General features: G+C 42.5%; 1 protein-coding gene across 1 annotated transcript; it reads right to left on the bottom strand.

Annotated features, from left to right (window-relative positions):
• Nucleotides 1-246: 246 nt before the first annotated feature.
• Nucleotides 247-19,929, bottom strand: slc22a17 (solute carrier family 22 member 17). The gene is made up of 10 exons (XM_033639491.2): nucleotides 19,394-19,929; nucleotides 15,955-16,509; nucleotides 10,688-10,791; nucleotides 8,897-9,051; nucleotides 7,945-8,110; nucleotides 7,206-7,330; nucleotides 4,698-4,803; nucleotides 4,263-4,486; nucleotides 3,416-3,527; nucleotides 247-1,442 (listed from the first exon to the last, which is right to left on the bottom strand). The coding sequence occupies exons 2-10, from the start codon at nucleotides 16,429-16,431 to the stop codon at nucleotides 1,166-1,168; spliced, it is 1,746 nt and encodes a 581-aa protein (XP_033495382.1). The 5' UTR covers nucleotides 16,432-16,509; nucleotides 19,394-19,929; the 3' UTR covers nucleotides 247-1,165.
• Nucleotides 19,930-20,427: the final 498 nt, after the last annotated feature.

The raw sequence follows: 20,427 nt of genomic DNA, 5'->3' as shown, positions 1-20,427 counted from the left end.
GCCCTTCAGTGCTTCCAAACATGCAGATAGGAATGTTGTGACAGTTATTCAAGAGTCAGAGTCATCTCCAATTTAACAATATTTAGCTTCATACTTAAAAAATGCTAGGCCTCTGAGTAATTCTCTGATTATGCTTAATAACAACATAAATAAGACATAAATATTGCTGGCTCCAGGCCAGAGTCAGTAACTGGATTTAAACAGTTTGAACGTGAACACATTTTTGTTTGTTTCCTTTTTAGCTTCTGATCCCATTATCATTAATGGTAGATAAAACTGTCCCTTACTTTTTAAGATCTTGGTCAAATTAACCTCCATCGTCTTTACAAAAGAATGTTTCAAAAGTGCTCTGCATCTGCTTCTCCACTGCATAGCGTAACTAAACCGTACAATTTCCAGCCACAGGGTCTGCTTTAGCAAAACTCAGATGCCCCCAAAAAGTTAAAGAAACTAAGTCTAGATTATTTACAAGGCACCCACACTCCATAGAGTCTTACAATATGTGTTCAAGAGCTGTGGTCCGTCCCTGTTTGGAGTGCCACATGGGAGAGTTTTACCACAGGTGTCACAGAAAAGTATACAAAGCTGAGTTTGCTTTGATTTTGCACACCTCCGAGCACTTCTAGTGTCGTCGCACACAGCAAACACGACAAAAAACGTTCTATGCAGGTTAAGACAAATGCTAGGAATAACTTTGCAACTACTCTCTGAGCCATGTCTGGTCTGGAGTGTCAGTAGTAAGCAGCTAACATCTCTACGACAGACGCACGGGAGGACGGCGTGCAGCAGTGTATGCTGGTGTGTCACATGGCGGGGATCACCTGCCTTCTGGTCAGGAGGAAATGGAGATGAAGACGTGTCTGTGAACACTGTGTGTCAGATCTACACACAACTGAATGGCAGGAAATGGAGGATGGTGGAGAAACATGATAGCTCGACCAAACCGCCTGCGTTTGGAATGACTAGAGGATGATATGTTAGGAAGCTTAGAGTGTCCGATCACATTTATCACCGCCCTTCATCGTCCATCCACAATTATCCGTGCAGCCCTTGTCTCTATATTGTTCTGTCTTTCTCCTCCTCTGCATGAACATGATGGGTGTAAATGTTCTGGCTGCAAAGAGGGTGATTTGAGCACAGTCCATCCAACGCTTTCAGTGCTCTTTTAGGTCTCTGGGTTGGGCGTGGCGAGCAGCGGCACATTGTCCCTCCTCCTCCTGCCCAGTGGGGGGCGTCTGTACTGCTCCCCGTCGGCCAAAGTCTGGGGCAGCGGCTTTCTCTTGCTCTCTGGCAGCAGCAGGATGGACAGCACAGCCAGCAGGGCCAGAGAGGAGTAGACCACATGGTGGAGGAAGTAACCGTAGTGGTTCCTCAGATCCATGAGTGGGGAGCTGAGGCGGCCCACGCAGCCCAGGGCCAACACTGCGCCCACACCACTGCCCCTGAAGACACAAAAAAATCCCTCAGATTTCACACAAACACAACTTCAGATTTCACACATATATGGGACTCAGCTTTTCCGATTTAAATCCCCCTCTCTCAAAAACAATACTCCCATTAATTGGCACCTTGTTCATATGTGATCACCACTGATAACACCGTAGTGACCCATGATGTGGAAGTATAGCACCCACAATGTGGCTCCCGTCAGGCTATCACCATTAGACTGTCAGCACTGTTGCTATTGTTAGCACTTTTTCCTCTGTCAGCTTAGTCCTCCACAAAGACTGGAAATGGTATTAACAGCTAGTCTTGCTTTGTCCAAATGTTAAAAAACAAAACAAAACAAAAAAAAAAACAAGCAAACAACACGCTATTATCACGATGCTTTTGTCTTAATACAATATTATTGCAGTTTTAAATGTGTTATGATACGTTGAGCATTGCTATAACATATCCTGCGATACACTGCAATTTATCACCATTGGCAACTGCAAATTGTGTCCAAAAACTGTTCAGTCTGTGTATCTCGCTTAATGTCAATTTGTCTATGTACTATGTCATATGTTGTATTTCTAAGGCTGCAGTATGGGTGTAGGGCCCAAGACAAATGTCTCACTCTGTAGGACAATAAATAAATAAATAATCTTGATCTCAATTGAATCATTTTTTATACAGCAAATTGTACCAAGTGGACTGAAAAAGCCATTGATTTTATTATTCTACTAGGCTATCAAAAGTTTAATTTCTATTTGTTATATTAACAATTTATGTGGTAAAAAATTGACACAATCCTTGTATCAATACGATAGTGCCACACAAAATATATTGCGATACTATGCTGTATTGATCCCCCCACCCCCTACAGCCTACCTTCACCTCCAAAGCTGACTAATTAAAGGCGTTGTGTCTCAGGATTTTCCCTTAAAAATAATGTAGAGACTCATACAACAGTAATCCCTCTCAGTCATCACTCATAACCCACTAGAAGTGTGTGGCAGTGCATTTATCTGCAGAAACCCCTCCCTCTGCCTCTACTTTCTTATTTTTTGCTTGGCATGTAGCCACCAGGCAATAACAACATGCAGATGATGTTGGGACCTTCTAAAAAGGTAGCAACCAGGTGGTAGCAGCACACACTTAAAACGAAACTACAAAAACGTGCCCAAAACAAGAGTGAATCCGGGATTCAATTTTACTAGCAGACACACACAGATGGCCTGTTTTCTGTTAGATAAATAGGTGTCAATGGTTAGCTTAGTTAGCTTGCTCGATTGTCACCTTTTCCAATACAACAAATGTAACATTCCTGCAATAGTACAGTAGACTGCAGTGTACATACAAGCTGTGTGGAGAGGAGGGGCCAAGTTTAAATGCTGTGTTTACAAAACTAACCAACCATTCCTCCACAGTACACCTTCAACATGTTATATCTCAAGTGTAAAGCTTTCTTTACCTTTAATCAAAGCCAGACTAGCTGTTTCTCTGTTAACAGACTTTATGCTAAGCTACGCAAACTGTCCGCATATTTATTGTGCAGACATGAGTGGCATCGATCATGATCTTGATCTCATGTGTATTTCCAAAAGTGTTGAACAATTCCTTTAAGTATAAATTAATAACATTTGTTTGAGAAACATTAGGTGTTACATAGAACTGTAAATAACTTGAAATTCCATCAACATGAGGCTTTTTATTCCTTCATCTCCAAAAGAATATAAGCTGAGCTGTCATGTAATTTTAAGAGTGATCCCAGTTATTCAGGATTTTTTTCAGATGTCAGGAAACGTCTCTTCATTACTAATAGATATTGATGGAAATGTCCTCTCTCTTCCCTCCTGATTCACTGCATTTTTCATGTCCTGATTCATTTCATCAAATATTGACACATCTTACAGTTTAATATATTAGCACAAAGATAAATAAATAAAGACCTCTTTAACTTTTTAAATCAGTGCTGCTGTGTTAGTGTTACCTGATGATGGTGGGCATGATCTCTGCAGTGAAGAGGATGCAGAGAGAGGCGGTGGCCTGGGAGGAGAAGAGACCCAGCACTGAGAAAACTGTGATGGCCGTCTCACTGAGATCTAAAGAGACAGAGGAAGGAAGGACAAGCATCAGAAACACATTTTCTGATGATATATCATGATGCCCTGTTGATATAAACTGATTTCCAATGTAGATTTCTGAATAATCCTTTCTCTGAAACTTCCAGACTTGTGTCATGAACAGTTAACACAGAGAGCAGTGCCTTTAAGAGGTCAGCAGGAACACCATCCCCCCCCAGTGATACTGCCCCCTCAGCCTTTGATGCATGATTAAAGCACAGCACCTGACACAGCTTTGACTTTGCTGCCACTGCAGTGTCCTACATAAACCTAGTGTCATACTTAATTTCAGCCACAAGGGGGAGACTGAGACTGAGGCAACTGTGTGTTTCTACACCATGCTGTGGAGAGACAAAGACCCCTGAAACATGGTTTGTCATCAACACCGCTGCTTTTAATCTGTTTCATATTGCATGATGCACAAGCCAAAAATGAGGTCATAGGTGTATAGATGATCTAATATGACCAAAACTGAGCTTCAAATCACATCAACTAACTTTTACTTCCATTCCAGTTGGGATTTGAGGAAGCAAGGCCTTTAATCCTCATACAAGCCTCACATAATGGTTCTGTACAACAACAGGGGGTGACCTCTGGGGAGATGAAGGGAGACTGTTTCCACCTTGTTGGCAAAGTCTATTAATAGCTTTCTTGATTTGACTCTAGATTTACTCGGAGGGAAAAAAACATATCCCGCAAGTAAAGCCTGCTTACACTCCATGAGTCCCAGGAGGATCAAAGAGGCCAGCCCCGTCATCGTCATGGAGAGGAGCAGGATGCCACGGCGACCGCACCTGTCCACGGTCGCCCACAGTAACAGCCAGGCACCGCCCCCCGCGCACACTGACAGCAGGTACGTCCAGTAGAAGCTGGGGGCCGTGCCTCTGACATCACCTCGGAAAGAGCTGTAACAGTGACTAATGCCATGCGAGATGAATCTGAAGGAGGGGGGACAGAATAACAAAGAGTACGGTTTTAAATAGCGAAGTAGTTCAGCGTAGAACAACGAGTAAGAATCAGTCAGAGCACTCTGAGGATGAAATATGAGACTGCAGCAGCGACCGGTTCCTGTAAATAAAGTGCAAATGAAAGGGCTGACTCAAAACTGCAGCGTTGCTAAATTAATGCCAAGAGTGTGGGATGACTTACGAGGTGAAGCCGAGCACACACATGTTCTTCCAGATGTTCCTGCTGTGGAAGAGCTCGGGGAAGGACAGGTGGGGGCGTGAAGAGGGGGCCGGCTCTGAATCCAGCTCTGCAGAAGGCAAAGAGGACAAAACAGGCTCTTTAATTCACAGCTCCACAGCACAGAGAGTGATGACCTGGTTGCTCCTTTAATCAATAGCTTACTAACTATTTTTTTTTTTATCTGAAAAGGGACATGTACAGGAGGACTCCAGTTAAATCGATGATGTTGCAGGTCCTATTGGTCGAACAGAAGACGTTTAACAGGCACTCATAATACTGTAGCCTTACCAGGATTAATAAAAATAGATTTTACGATAACATTTTTGGTTCACCTTCCAATTTAGCATTTATTAGCAGTTCATGAGCAATTAATAAATTACCAGTGACCACCATATATGAAGGTGATAATTACTATGGATAGGTGCATCCTGTTGACCTGCAAACATGGAGCAAACAAAAGTTATTTTAGGTGAAGTGGGGTCGAGAAAAACATTTTACTTTTTTCAGTTAGTAGTAGTGTGACAGGGACAGGTAAATAAAAGGCCTGGAAGGAGGTAACGGATGCTGTGTCTTCTGTTGTAAGGACCATTCAAAGAAGTCAACAAAAATGGTTCGATATGAAACGTGATGCAAAATAAAAACACTTAGGTACACACAAAAACCACAACAGCTACAGGAGGCCCTTCCCAGTCTCAGCTCTCTGCTGCAGATGAGCGCATTGCTTCTATCATCAGAGAGACTTCTGTCAGGGGAGACAGCGACATGCCTCAACTGGACCAGTCAACAGCAAACTCAGAAGGTTAAGTGATGTACGTGTTATATTAAATGTTAAATGACTGTACATTCTGACAGCCATCACTGACAGTGTTTGGTCAGGAACGTGGGTCTCACAGTCTCACCTCTCAAACAGAAGATGCATTTGTAGAGTTCTCTCTCCTGATTCAATTAAGTGAGAATGGGATGCAAGAAATGTAGGAAACGCATGTATTAAGTCGATTTAAAAAGGCATCTGTGTATTGTGAACATGACAGAGTGTATATCAGAGCTAGTAACATATTGATGAATGCCGAAATACATGTAAATTTCCTTCTGAGAACAGTTTATATACAAATTTGAGACGAATGAGACGATGCAAACAACCTTAACTTAAAGTGTAGAGAACAGAGATTTTAATAAATAACTGTTAACTGAGAATAAGAATTTCAACATATTAACACTATCCATTAAAGAGTTAAAAATAATTATTAAATAGAATGGCTGGAGTCGTACGCAGCCACCTGGGCAGTGCTATGATGTTGCTACTGTCTTGGGAGACGACTACAGCATGTCAGAGCAGTTAGTCCAAAGTCTGCTGGGTTAGCACGAGCTAACAAAGCAGCAGCAGCTAACATTCAACACTGAGCTGTTAAGGGGCCCCAACAATTTCGCACTGACAACAATACGGCTCAACTCTGTTGTTACACCCATTAGGTAACATAAGCTGTATGATGCCAACAGTTAGCAACGTCACTGAGTGTGTGCAGGACTCTTAACATCCCTGGTGGAGAGCTTACACTCCCACAGCAGTAGTGTCAAGATGGAGAGAGACAGAGCAGGGCATAGAGGGGTGAAGCAATACACTATGCGCAGCTCTACAGAGAAATAATATTCTACTCATTTTAAAAGTTACAAACAAAAGTAATGTTCAGCCCAGGCCCCTCAACTTGTCAGTTAACTGTTAATGATCAGTTAACGAGGGTCAGCTATTGCTCCCAAAAAAAATTCTAAATTAGCATCCCTATTAGAGTGACAATGACATCACTACACAGGGTGTCTACAGGTATTAGACACTTAAATTTAATGACTTTTAAGACCTTATCAAGATTTTAAATCAAATTTAAGGCTGACTTTTGGACAAATTCTTACTCAAGCATTGCAGGTAAGTTTATCTGTGGTCACAAGCATAGGTAGGTTTTATGTGGGAATATGGTTATTAGAGTGAGTTAGGTTAATCTACATTTTGCAATTTAATGCGAAATACCTCGACTCATTTTGACAAAAAGGAATTAACAGATGGATTCATTAAATTAGATAAAACGTTTGTGGCAATTAAGACGTCACAAATTCAAATTGAAGACCATTTAATGACTTAAGGCCTGATATTTATAAACTCCTCTCTACCTGGGAAACATGTTGAGTGTCAATTTATCCAGCTCAGATGATTTTGTAGCTGCAGGTCGTTATGCTTTATTATAATTCAGTGTGTCTTTAATAAATCATGAATTATAATTGAGCATTATTACCTGCTCTTGGTAGAGGTGAGTGATACGTACTCCTGTTTTGAAATGCATTGCTATGAGTAACCCATAAATAATGCAGACTTCAGGAACTGAACCCAGCAGCAGTGATGCAGAAAAACCTGAGCTGCTCTCATCTTGAGGGAGACAATAAGTATCTACACTATGCACACACATGCGCGTAGGCACACACCTGTGAAGCTCTCGTCATCCCTCACGTCTCTGTTGGAGTTTCTTCTCTCGGTGAAGGAGTTCATGTCTGCGGATCTCTCTGACAGAAGGAGCCAGCGAGGAGACTCTGGAAACACCCCGGGAATGCTGCAGAACAGACAAAACATAAGTCCGGCTCACTCTTTGATCTTTGCTGACCTTTACCCAGCACCAAAACTACGAAGCCCATATTTGATCCTTCAGCATGGAAAATAACCCATGTGGGTCACAAGGTAGCACATTTCTTTATTTCTTAATCCAGCTTTTCTTCCAAACCTGCAACTCATTGCTGGTAATTATACTTTAATCTCTGTTAATTTGGCTTTGAAACTGCAATGAAAGCTTATCTTGAAACAGAGGTCTTACAGGGACTGGGGACCTTAAACAAAGTGGTCCTAATGCATCCTGACATGAACTAAAAGGCTCAGTGTGACGAGGGGATTGGAATCAATATGATCCAACAAAGCTTTCAGCAAGTCAGTTGGCATCAAGACACTTTATCAAAAGACTATCAGGTTCCTTCACTCTCGTGTCCCTGCAGTTCTGCAGAAAAATAAACACATGTTCATACTCGTGACCGTACAGGAAGAATATCTAAACAAAAAGAAAATGCCAATGATGAAGTCCTTACATGGAAATCAAGCTGAAAATTAAAAAAATAAAAACCATACGAATAAATAAACACACTGTGGCTGTGCAACCAAATACACACACACTCATACCCGTAACTGAGGAAGAGTGTCAGCGGGGCAGCGCCGGCTCCCAGCAGGCCCCTCCAGGACTGGCAGCCCAGGGCGACGGCCAGCAGCAGGAGTTCTCCAGCTACAGTCATCAGCCCAGCTAGCATGGTCACCACCAGCCTCAGAGACGGTTCACACAGCTCCAGACCTGACAGTCAAACACAACATCAATCCTGACAAATCTGGTTTCATCAGCCTTAGCTGTACTTTGTTTTTAGTGCTACTTAGCAGCATGCTAACACGCTAAATTAAGAGGGTGAACATCGTGAACATAATGCTTTTTATTGTGAAGCATGCTGACGTTAGCATGAAGTTCAAAGTATTGCTGCGCCTAACTACACTCTTTAAGGGACAGTTCACCCCAAAATTGAAAATTCATGTTTTCCCTCTTACCAGTGTTGCGTTTTATCAGTCTAGACTGTTTTGGTGCGAGTTGCCGAGTGTTGGGGACATTGGCCATAGATACATCTGCCTTCCTTCTAGCATTATGGAACCAGATGGCACTTGACTCATGGTGCTCAATGCGCCAAAAACTACATTTGAAAAACCCAACAGCAATGTCTCCTTCCAGAAATCATGACCCAGTTACTTCATCATGTAGGAACTATTTTCTGTCAACCGAACTACATCTGCCAACCATATCACTGCCCAGAAGGAAGCGTTCATCTACCCATGGATGAAAGGCTCATGAGATGTAAACATTAATGGAATCCTCTTCGGGTGAGCTGTGACCTTAGCTAGCTCAGTGGTGCTAGGTGAGCTAGCAGGAGATGCACACCTCCTTCTGTGCAGTGATATGGTTGGCAGGTGTAGTTTGGTAGAGAGAAAATAGTTCCTACATGAAACTGCTGGCAACAAGGTCTGTGGATTATCTTGAGTAACTGGGTCATGATTTTGCGCATCCTTCAAAAAAATAAAAAATAAAAATACTCACGAGTGATGTACAGAGTGAGGTAGACTCCCGCACTAGCTGCCGCCAAACAGAAGCGCATGACAATGAAGATGGAGGGGTACGGAGAGACACACACCAGCACCCCAAACACCACGGACAGGGTCAGAGAGGTCAGCAAAGTCTTGAACCTGCCCAGCCTGCAGAGAAACAGAGACATGTACTGTAAACCCCCTGACTGGCACATCATCACACCTGTGTTATTACACCCCCCAAAAACGTCACTTGCACTTTCAGCTTTTAATAAAACTACTACAATATACTGAGAAATAAATTGGGGATATCGTTGAGCTACTATTCCAAAACTCTCTTTAGTCATTTTTATCATACATAAACATCAAATTAAATGTAAATCCAAATCAAGATAAAAACAGAAAACCACAATGTATAACAGCAATAAATGATAAAGTAAGTGCTGATAATGCAAGAGCAAAAAAAAAAACCACTACTTCACATGTTTAAATATTAACAGCATGAGAGTCGAGAACAGAAAATAGGACAACGGTCCACTGTGAATTTAAAGAGATAAGATACAACGTAGAACCACAGTGGGACCTCTGCACTTTTACAGCACTGTGAACTACTAATGTTGCTCCTACATCACTGGTTTCATGCAATTTACAAATAATTCAAAATTACTAATTAAATTAAATGAAACATAAGAGCCCATCACTTCGAAGTTGACACAATTTTAAGGCCTGATTTCACTGATTTACATTTTTAAGAAGGACATGTAGACACTGTTCAACTATATAACTGAAATGTATTATCAAAACCTTAAAAATTAAATGTTTTAATCACAAAGAAAGAAATATAAATAGAACATATAAATGCACCCTGGAAGCAGCTCAAGACTGAAGCATCACTGATCACTACATGTGATGATTAGCCAATATTCAGCTGTGTGCGGATGAAGCACTTTTGTTTCCAACCTGCAGATTAGCACTGTTCCCTTTTCTTTTTGCACATTCCCAGGAGGCAGCACTAATTCACTAGTCTTAACAAACAGATGCTATGCTCAATTGGTCAGCAAATTAATGAAGGCTGTTAGCTGATTAAACTGGCATCATCTCCCTCACAATTCCCCCCAAAACTACTGCTCCCCCTGTGTGATTTCCAATCCGACAACAGAGCACACGCAGGCTGGATCCATTATGCCAATTACTGGAGATGCTTGGGTTGTGCCTAATGCAGTCTGCTTATCATGAGGTCCTGAGATCTAGTAGAATAAATGCACACACAAAAAAGGCTTACACTCTCTAACGTTGATGTCATGCATTGTTGATGTGTGGAAAACTGTAGATTGTGACACATTCTCTGGTTTATCTTGCAGATCTGTATGTCTTACTGTGATAGAGAGCACTATGAAATGACATTTAGGCTGCTTGGTGTTATATATTTCCTCCTTTCTGACTCAACTTTGCATTTTTTGTGTTTAAGTGTTTACGTCTCTGTGTGTGGCATGGGAGGGTGGGAGGTAGTGAAACTGCAATGTAAGGATTAAAGACTGAAGATTGAGGAACACAGTGATTTAACAGCACAGATGTCTGCTGTTGGGTAGACTACTTGTACTGGCAGATGCTAACGCGTGTGTCTGTGTCCTGCATGACACATAAGTTATTTGTGGCATGCCATGACAGGAAAACCTCAAACAAGCTTTCCATATTGGCAGAGTAACCATTTAACAGAATTTCTTGGGTTGCGTGTTTCATCTGTTCTGCAGATGACTGTCTCAGCCATTTCAGCCTGCAAGAAACACATGCGTACATGCTTTACCTGTCAGCAGCATAGCCCAGGCCGAGACAGCCAGTCAGGACTCCCAGGATGAAACACACCTCCTCCACTGGGACCAACCAGTACTGACCACACACCAGATCCCACTGGACAGCACAGACACAAGAGAAAGGGGGAGGGGGGCAGACCAGTTAGTTGTTATCTGTTCAGGTTAGTATAATAACGTAAATGTTAGAGAACAGGAAATCATCAGGCAGACATTGCCACATATATGAAGCAACGGGAGAGGGTTAGGAAGTGATAGACAGGCTGGCAGATACAAGGCACAGAGGGAACACCTTACCAAACAGATTCAGATGTGGACACACTGGGATAGTGTTTCAATAATAAAATGTTAACCAACCTAAACTTAAACAATAACTTTTGGACCCCAGTGTCTACCCAAATTACATATTAGGGCTGCATCTTAAAAACATTATGAATTCTTCTGGCCATTATCTTTTTAATTCATCGATTTGTCAATTAAAGGTAAGGAAAACATAAAGAGAAAAACTACAGGATAGGTCAGTGAGACACTGGGAACATGTCTGCTGAATGTGCTGAAGCTACGCCCACATGTGAGAAAGCTGCACCCACTTTTAATTGTAGCACTACAATGGATGCTCCATCTAACAGCTTTATTGGATTTGTAAAGCCAGACATGTTTGAGCCACCAGAAGCAGAATCACATTTGGAGCCAGAGGACACCGACCTGCCCAAAAATAAACCTCATTCTTTTCCATCTGCAGGTAATTTTTATTGAGTTTTTCAAACAACTGAAAAACTAAATGGATTTAGACTTTAAATAGTGAAGGGAGAGGGCACATGCTTTGGGTTGCTCAACTGCGTCATTAGCAGGTTTTTAGCCCCGCCCCAAAAATCCTGGACACAGAAATATGGTCTCTATAACTCAGTACTATATAGTTCCCAGTCTTTAACTGGGATCAGTATGACTATCACTATCAGTAATAAGATATGTCACAAGTGGCACATATATTACAGTTTTCTAAACTCTAAATGAAAAGTGTTTCGAAAAATCACATTATTTTTACCCTGACTGAAGAGCAGACCATGTGACAAACTGGTTCACTGTAAATAAACTCATTAATGAAATTAGTGTACACAAAAGAAAGTGGAAAGCTCACACCTCACTAACACCTGGCTGCCAGGACTTCAGATGTATCTAGTTTTGAAGATGACAACAAGACAAAAGGCTCTTTGCTTACAAAGAGAGCTTCAAAGAGAGAGTTTGAAATGTGTTGCCTTCCCGTCTGCATCTCTTAAAGCCCTGAGAAAAATTTATAACATCACTGAACATTCACATTGATTGCAAGTTTGACTTACTCATGAAGAAAGATGCCTTTGGCAAATTAAAGTGCTTACTTAATTAATTAATTACTTGCTTGGATTCAAGAGGCAGCCCGGTTTTATTTATTCACAGAACAAATTATTATTATTATTCAGTTACTTCACAGAGATGGTGCCAGAGAATCAGTTTCTGGTCCTCGGTGGATGTAATAACAGTCGTGCTTTTATTAATGTGAACACCTGGATTACAAAACAGGTGCAGTACAACGACTGCAGGATCATTTAGACTCACAGTGCAAACACAGGAGGATGTAACCTCATAATACTACCATGTATGTGGTGATAACAATGCATTACTTTTATTAGTAGTGAACATCGTGGTCGCATGTATTTACTGTGTGAAGGTACATAACAGTGCATCCACATGGAAAGTCAGCACATCTGTTAAAAAACAACAGATATCTGCTCTCAGATCTGAGTTTTAATCACATTAAGCCGACCCACTGATTTGCATTAACAGCTGAGCTCTGCTAACGTCGCTGTCTGCTGGCCGCTGAAAGCAAAAATGATTTTAATGATCTAGAGAGGGAGAGCAGAGGGCCGGTGATAAAAAGAGCCTTACATAATTGGAGCCGGTGCGCAGAAACATAAAAGCCTGTCACATAATATCAGCTGTCCTGTTGCTGAGGCACAGAGCCACAACAGCGCACACCAGTCGAGTAAAGGGCAGCATAGCAACCCACAGTGCTCATACGGGTGGAATGCTTTGGACAACACAAGGAGGGTAAAATGCAAACAAACGAGTTCCTAAACTCCCCTGACTGGTTTTAGGAATGACTCTCAGACAACAATCAGGTATGTTCCTGTTGCAAACATTCCCTCCTTTTACATGTCTGACTGAACAAAGCCTCACTGCTGTTGTGTGATGAACTCAACTGAGACTTTGCTTTTTCAGGTTTTCTCAGTTTTACTGTCAGTCAGACCCAGGACAAGACATAAAGCTGCTGCCACTACTAATAAAAATGCAAACTAACTTTAATATTGACAGTTTAATTGCATGAAAACAATGTGGAAAACACAAAATATTTGAGGATGTCATCATGGTTTTTGGGGAACTCTAAATTACATTTTTCACCATTTCCTGACATCATAAAGAAAAATAATCAACAGATTAATTTGAAAATGAAATCATCTTAGAATTTGGATATCATAACATGGCACAAGTGTTGCCTTTTCTTGGTTTTAAAGGCTGCATTAGAGTAACGTGATGTAATTTTCTGAACGATGAAGAGGTACTTGAGTTCATCTGATAGGGCTGCAGGAAAACCACTGGCCTAATAACACACTCAGATATTTTAAAAGTATAGCTACTACTTTATCAATACTACAACAACATGACTGGAGGTTGACAAATGTATGAACTCTGATGACATATTATCACCATATAGCCCAACCCTGGTAACAACAGGAAGTGTCTGTGCATTAGGCCGCAGATAGCCCACCACAAGCATAGAGATGTTAAGTGGAGTTTGCCTCTGGTGAAGTGACACAGTATTTATTGATTGGTGGCAGAGGGGAAGCTGATCAGAGGCCCTCCTGCTTCCTGCTCACCCGACTGCCAGCTCAGCAAAGCGAGGCTGCCTGCAGGAACAGATCATCATGACAGCAAAAAATACTCTCTGAGCTAAACCTGACCTAAAGGGACAAAATACGTCCGTCTTTGTGTGTAAAACGAGCGCCGGAGGTGGAGGAGACTTGAAGCATGCTACTTAGTGCATGTCTATAAGAATGCATTTGCACACATGCTCCTGCTAAATGCTTCCCTTGGCAGCGTTTATGTATCCTCAGCTCGCTGCAGTGGTGTGGGTGGATTACCAGCGAACGGCCCTAATGCCACGGACTGGAGGGCTGGGTGTGGTTCCCACAGTCAGCAGGCACCAGAAATGAAAACAGACACACACGCCACAGAGTGACCAGCCTGAGTGGAAAGCTGAGAGCAGCTGGCTGGGCTCTGTTAAAAACATTAACAGGAGCAGCTCAGTGTTTTCTAGATGATATCCAGCTCTGAGAGGACATGCATGTTCCTCCCCACTGATCATGCATGTCAAACAAGCAGTGTACATAGTGACACATTAACGCATCAACACAGCATTTACCTGCTGCTTTGGCCACCTGTTAAAACATGTATAACACTGATGCTGGTTGCTTTCATAAATATGAGCAGCATGGAAGAGCCAGGAGCAGGTCTTTCATACAGACCTAAAATCTATAATTTCATTGACAGACACAAGCTCCACTTGCAACCTGAACAGATTGTTCTTCTCTCTTTTGGTGTAATCCTCTAAGAGCATTGATTGTGCAGTTATGAGCATAAGAGGAAAAGAAAGCACCTGAAACTGTTGATACAGGGCTATTTTTCAAACCTGTCAATATTACTGGTGTTTTTGGGAGACATAATGTGATTTAAAGGCGAGCTAATATCATACTGACAAAATATTCCCTCCTCCACTGTAGCTTATCATCAACCTGCCTGTCTGTTGTTTAAATACAGTGATCAAGGCAAGAAGTGTGTTACGGTTTAAAGGTTACAGATGCAAAGCTGTGGCAAGCAGGTTTAAATCCTGAGCAGAGAGACAGATTATTTAAGATTTCAAATTCCTGCTTTGCTGTCCTGTGGTGCCCATTAGCAAGGATTTGAGGGAACCATTTTCATGTTTGTGCATGTTTTATCCCATTAACAACAAATTGCTGCCAATCATATCAAAAATATGTCTTGTAAAATAAAGATATTTATGTCTGTGGTAATCTGGTTGTGAGCAGGGAGTGATGTATGTAAGGAAACTCTGAACTCTGACGTTAGTAGATCACATATTTCTGAATGAGTCACCGTGCATTATCTAGCCTGGCCTCACCTCCTGTCATGGTTGAATGGAAGTCTAATGAACAACTTACAGGAGTAGTGCAAGAGTCACAGTGGACAGTTTAAAAAGAGGAGCAAAACTGATGCAGCAGAATCAAAAATATCATGTTCTTCTTGTCAAAACCTGAAGCAAGTGTAGTGGCTAGTCTTTGAACAATGGTATGATATTTGCTGATATCACGGAGCCTGCCAGGATAAAATCTTGATTCAGTTCAGGGTCCTGCAATCAATTCGAGACGATATCAGTAAATATTCTTATTGTCTTTCTCATGACTGCCTACCATTATCTGCCTGCTGCTCAGCCGCTAGCACTGTTTGAGCGTTTAGAAAGGTGTTCTGATGGAAATGGTGACACAGACGTGCCATGGAAATTTCAAAATACAGGTGTATGTTAAAGATGCTGATGTCAATGATATTGGATCATTGAATTGATTTATCTATCTAGATCAATGTATTGTTACACCTGAGGACATAGAGAGTGAGTGGGTGAGGATGAGTAAAACACTAAACTTACACTTAACAGAACTTTGTTTGTTGTTTTATCGGATCATGTGTAACTCTGTGGTTTAGCAGAGGTGTGTATGGAACAACTGCATCAGACTGTCTTGAGATTAACCTCATCATCAGTCTCATGTGACAACCTTCTACGTACGTACTACACACGCTCATTATCTACATCAAACAGGTTTGTGTAGGAAAACGGTATCAGGATCTCTGACGTTGGGAGATTTCTTGATTGCACCAACAAGGAAGTGTTTTCACAACAACTCCTGTCCAACACACTCTTTATCCGCCTCACAGGTATAAATATGTGCAGCTGTATTATAGTTTAGCATGGCATTGCAGAAAGCGAGGCTGCGTGCTCAGCAAGACCCTCCTGTGGATGAATACAGGATGAAAAAAGAAACAAATGTTTCAGCATTTTAAGGCCCTAAATCCATACATAAACAAAAAAAGTAGCACTCTCATAGAAAGCCAAAACAATGAAGTAGGTAGGGACCATAATTAGAGAGCTCAGGAGGATCCTGGACCGGAGCTTTACCTCAGTAACGATGTTGTTCCTCAACCCCTCTGTTACGTTGTAGTCCCAGCCGGCCTCACAGTCCACCACTGCTGACTGGCTGCCGTTGGCGTACTGCTTACACTGGGACAAGTCCCCGTTGTCCCCGGCCCTCTCCCCCTTCTCCCACGGCAGGGAGGCGTTCAGCACCTCGGGCGATGGTAAGGGCCCCGGCAGGTGGCAGTGGTGGGGCGGGGAGAGGGTGATGAGGGGGTCGGAAGAGAGTAGGAAGGCCAGGAAGAGGTTGGGCAGGATGGAGAGAGCGATCAGCACCCTCTGTTTCTTCCTGCCCAGAGCCAGCACCATCACCTCTCCCGTGGGAGGCAGCGACGGCGGGGCGGGGAGGGAGGAGGAAGACGGGGCTGGGGAGGAGGGAACCGGGGAGGAGGGAAGGGATGGCGGGGGTGCAGGGCACGGGGAAGGGGAGACCAGAGGAGGGGAGTCTGGTGATGTCATCATTGGGAGGTTAAAGGTGGAGGTGGAGGTGGGAGGAGGCTGTCGTGATGGTGGGAAGAAGGGAAGAGATGTGGGAGAGCTCTGTGGAAGAGAAGACGTACAGAGCATTATTCCACAGTTTAAACACCCAATACAGGACTGACAGTGAGCGGCCTAAACCTTTAAGAAGACAACAGAAAACAGTTTGACATGTCACTGGAGGAAAAGTGGGTGTAAATAATCAAATTAACAAAGGCTGAATTCCATTTAGCTGCTTCAGTATCAGGGTCGTGGTATTGTGAGCACTAGACACGTGAGTTCACCACACATATCATCTATGTGGTGCCTGCTGGACCACATGTTGACACTGATGTGAAAGTTCACAGTAAAGGTGCACTTTGTCCAGCAGCTCCACAGTAGGCGGGGACACAGTGGGACATTTCACAGTGAGACTACACTATTTTAAATACTGAGCAAATATCTGTCCAGAGAGTATTTACATACTCGGCATACAAGCTCATACCTCTACACTCATGTATGGATCCACAAGAAAGAGTGACCTAATTCAGACAACAGAACGAAAGCTTAAAGTATTAATTAAAATATTTGATAGCCTTCATATTCCCTGATTATAGCCTTTCAAATGTGAGGATGTGCTGCTTTTCTTTGCCTTATGTGAAGTTAAAGGAATCTTTGGGTTTTGGACAGTTGTCTGGACAAATTTGATGACATCACCACCGACATTTTTCACCATATCCTGATCATTTCACAGACCAAGCAATCCATAAAGATTCTTTTTAGTTGTAGCCCTAATTCAGACCCACTGATCGTTTATAACACTGTTTATAAAACACAAGCTGTTGGTTATAGAACGAAACACAATGCTTTATTAGAGGCTTTGTCATGTAAAGACCCCCAACACTGAGACAAAGAGTCTCAGTAACTCAAGTCAAAGGAGGATTTCATTCACTTTATCATTGGTATTCTCTTGTTTACACAGCACATTTATGTGTGTACAATAAACAAAAAGTTGAAAATGGCTACACTCTCCGTTCACAGAATATGTTTTTAATATTTGTACCGAAGGTGCATACAGAGTTTGGCAAGCGAGCATTAATGTATGCAGCTCCTTATATGTGGAATCTTCTGCAGAAGAACTTAAAGTCTCAGTCACTGGTTCCTTTTGACCGTTTCAAAGCACTGTTGTAGGATTTTTATGGTTCACTTCTAGAACATATTACCACACTTTTTTAGCTTTTCTTTGTAGTAATCTTATTTTGTGTTTTATATTGCTTGTTTCAGAGCTATATTTTTAATTTTGTATTTTTGTTCTATGCTGTCTGTCTGTAACGTACCTTAAAACTTCAATTAAAAGCCTAGTCCCTATTACTAGCCTGGTGTGGCTACACATTTTGACAAATAATCGCTTGTCTCAATTGGATGCCTGGTCTGGTTGCCAAGGAGTTCATTTTTTTGATAGAAGTTCTGAAATAATAAAATGATAAAAAATAAATAAATCAGCGTGGTTGGCTACCTCAGATTACGTGTCCATTCCTTGATTACTCTGTAAGTTATTCATATTCCTTTGGTCTGTGTTTTGAATAAGAATTAATCCAAGTTGTGAGTATTGTTTTACCAAGATAAAGTGGTGTTGTGCCAGGTGCTGTAATCCTCAAGTGCCATAACTCTCTCTTTATCTGATGCGTTGTCCGTCAGAGGTAGATAAAATGACTTATTCAGTCATTCATTCATTTTCCGTGACCACTTATCCTGTTAGGGGTCGCGGGGGGGCTGAAGCCTAACCCAGCTGACACTGGGGGAGAGGCGGGGTACACCCTGGACAGGTCACCAGACTATCACTGACACATGAAGACAGACAACCATTCACACCTATGGGCAATTTAGAGTCACCAGCTAACCTGACCTGCATGTCTTTGGACTGTGGGAGGAAGCCGGAGTACCCAGAGGAAACCCACGCTGACTTAGGGCCAATATGCAAACTCTGCACAGGAGGCCTCCCCCACCCTGGATTCAAACCAGGAACCCTCTTGCTGTGAGGCAACAATGCTAACCACTGCACCATCGTACCATGCTAACCTAATCAATATGTTATCTGATGCCTAATTTTGCAACAAGTGATATTCATACTGGTTTAAATAAACAATTTGATTGTATTTCCTGATCTTTGCTGAGCGAAAGTTTTGTGTGAAAGGAATTAAAGGCCTGTCCCAAATATAGGCCTGTTGATTTCAATGATTTAAGCAAATGAATGCCCGGGCTATTAAATTAAGTTTTACGGTATGTTGCTGCCTGTGTCAGCCAGGACAATCTTCAAAAATAGATTTTTCTGGTTAAATAAAGGTTATATTTTGTTGCCAAATGTGTAGCGGTCAGTAGCCTTGTGGGCACATGGGGAGGTGGAAAAATGTTATAAATAACAGTAAAAGTTTAAAAAAGGTTGTGGGTTGAAATCCAAACATTAGAGCCTGAAATGATGGGTGTTTTTGGAGAAGAGGGAGCCCTTCCCTCTCTGTATTACAGACTGCTCTCTGTGTGTTCCCAGTTGAGGGCTGGAATGTGAACAGCCTGTGCTTTCCTCAGCAGCCTCCTCTCTGTGTCGGTGCACATGGTGCTCCTCTAGCAGCCTGTGTTGCCGTGTTTTCCTTACACAGGGCCAGGAAGTCTTGCACAAAAAAAAAGGAATCCCACAGGGTTACATAAGAGCGTTTACACGAGAGGGGAAAGGACGTGGAGGGAATGTTACACACGGGAGCTGAGTGGCCTCTGTGGAAGTACTGACACAATGAAAGAGGGAGCAGTGTGAGGAGAATAAAATGACAGTGTTGGGGTGAAGCAGCAGCAGCAGCTGGGCCAGGCGGGTCCTACAGGACTGACAGGACTCACACCTGCCCCAGCACACTGGCTACACACAGCTGCTATCACAACATCTGCATGGCTTCAAAACCACATGCACACTGTTACTTACCTTTTTAATATGTAGTTAAATGTAAGTCTGAGTCCTATAGTCTGGTGTCTCTCCCAAACATCCAAAACATGACGGGGTGAGAGGGGGGACAGAGTACAGAGTACTTTCACCGCATTCACCGTGTCTCCTCTGCGCCTCGATGCCTGTCTCCTTTGTCTGCTCCAGAAAAAGACATGTCTGTCCCGGAGAAGTGTTGCAGCCTCTGATAAACACCAGTCCTGCCTTTGACACAGGCAAGGACACCGGACTCGTGTTAGTCCTGAGCACAGCTAGCCCTCCGCCACTTTGAGATGAGATGATGCTACACTCCTCTCCTACCGTCGCTGGCTGTTAACGTTACTGTTCAGTCCGTGTTTGTGCCTGCCGACATTACACAAAATAATTAAATAAGGCATAATTGTGTCCGACATCATCTTAAAGGGAAACGCGTCGTCACACAGCCGGTGGCGGACAAAGAGCGGGTGAAAAGCTGCATTGGGAGAAGCCTGTTTATAGAGACGAGCAGCTCCACCGGCGGCGGCTCACTTCGGCACAACTCGGCTAACATCGTCAAAGAGACGTCCCCTCGTCTCACTGCTGTCAGAGATCGTGTATAATGACAGGATACATCTCTCACCTGTAAATTCAATTATTTATTGTCTGTGTCCAACAGGGCTACATTGATCATTCTCATTTATTTTATTAAAACAAAATATTGTTGATTTGCATGATATTGGATAAAGACGGTAAATGTTAATTTAACTTTTATGCTCCCCAAATTATGAAAGCAATAATGACTCTGCTCATGGGCGATTATGAGACAATGGAGCCCTGGTCACAGATATGCAAAAGGCCCCACCACCTTTCCCACAAGGGTGCAAGACCAGCAGACTTTGAGGTGAGATTGCATGTCTTTGTCATCATTATGCAGCTTTTTGTGGTTTCCTGTCTCTGTTTAATCATTATGTGTCTCTGTTTAGTCATTATGTGCCACCCTGTGGTCATTGTTTGTCGCTTTGTGGTAATATTGTGTCTCCTTGTCATTGTTTTGTCTT

This window comes from Epinephelus lanceolatus, chromosome 20, assembly GCF_041903045.1.
Source record: "Epinephelus lanceolatus isolate andai-2023 chromosome 20, ASM4190304v1, whole genome shotgun sequence".
NCBI classification, from domain to species: Eukaryota; Metazoa; Chordata; class Actinopteri; order Perciformes; family Serranidae; genus Epinephelus; species Epinephelus lanceolatus.
Note: the sequence above shows the minus strand (reverse complement) of the source record. Positions and strands in the feature narration are given on the sequence as shown.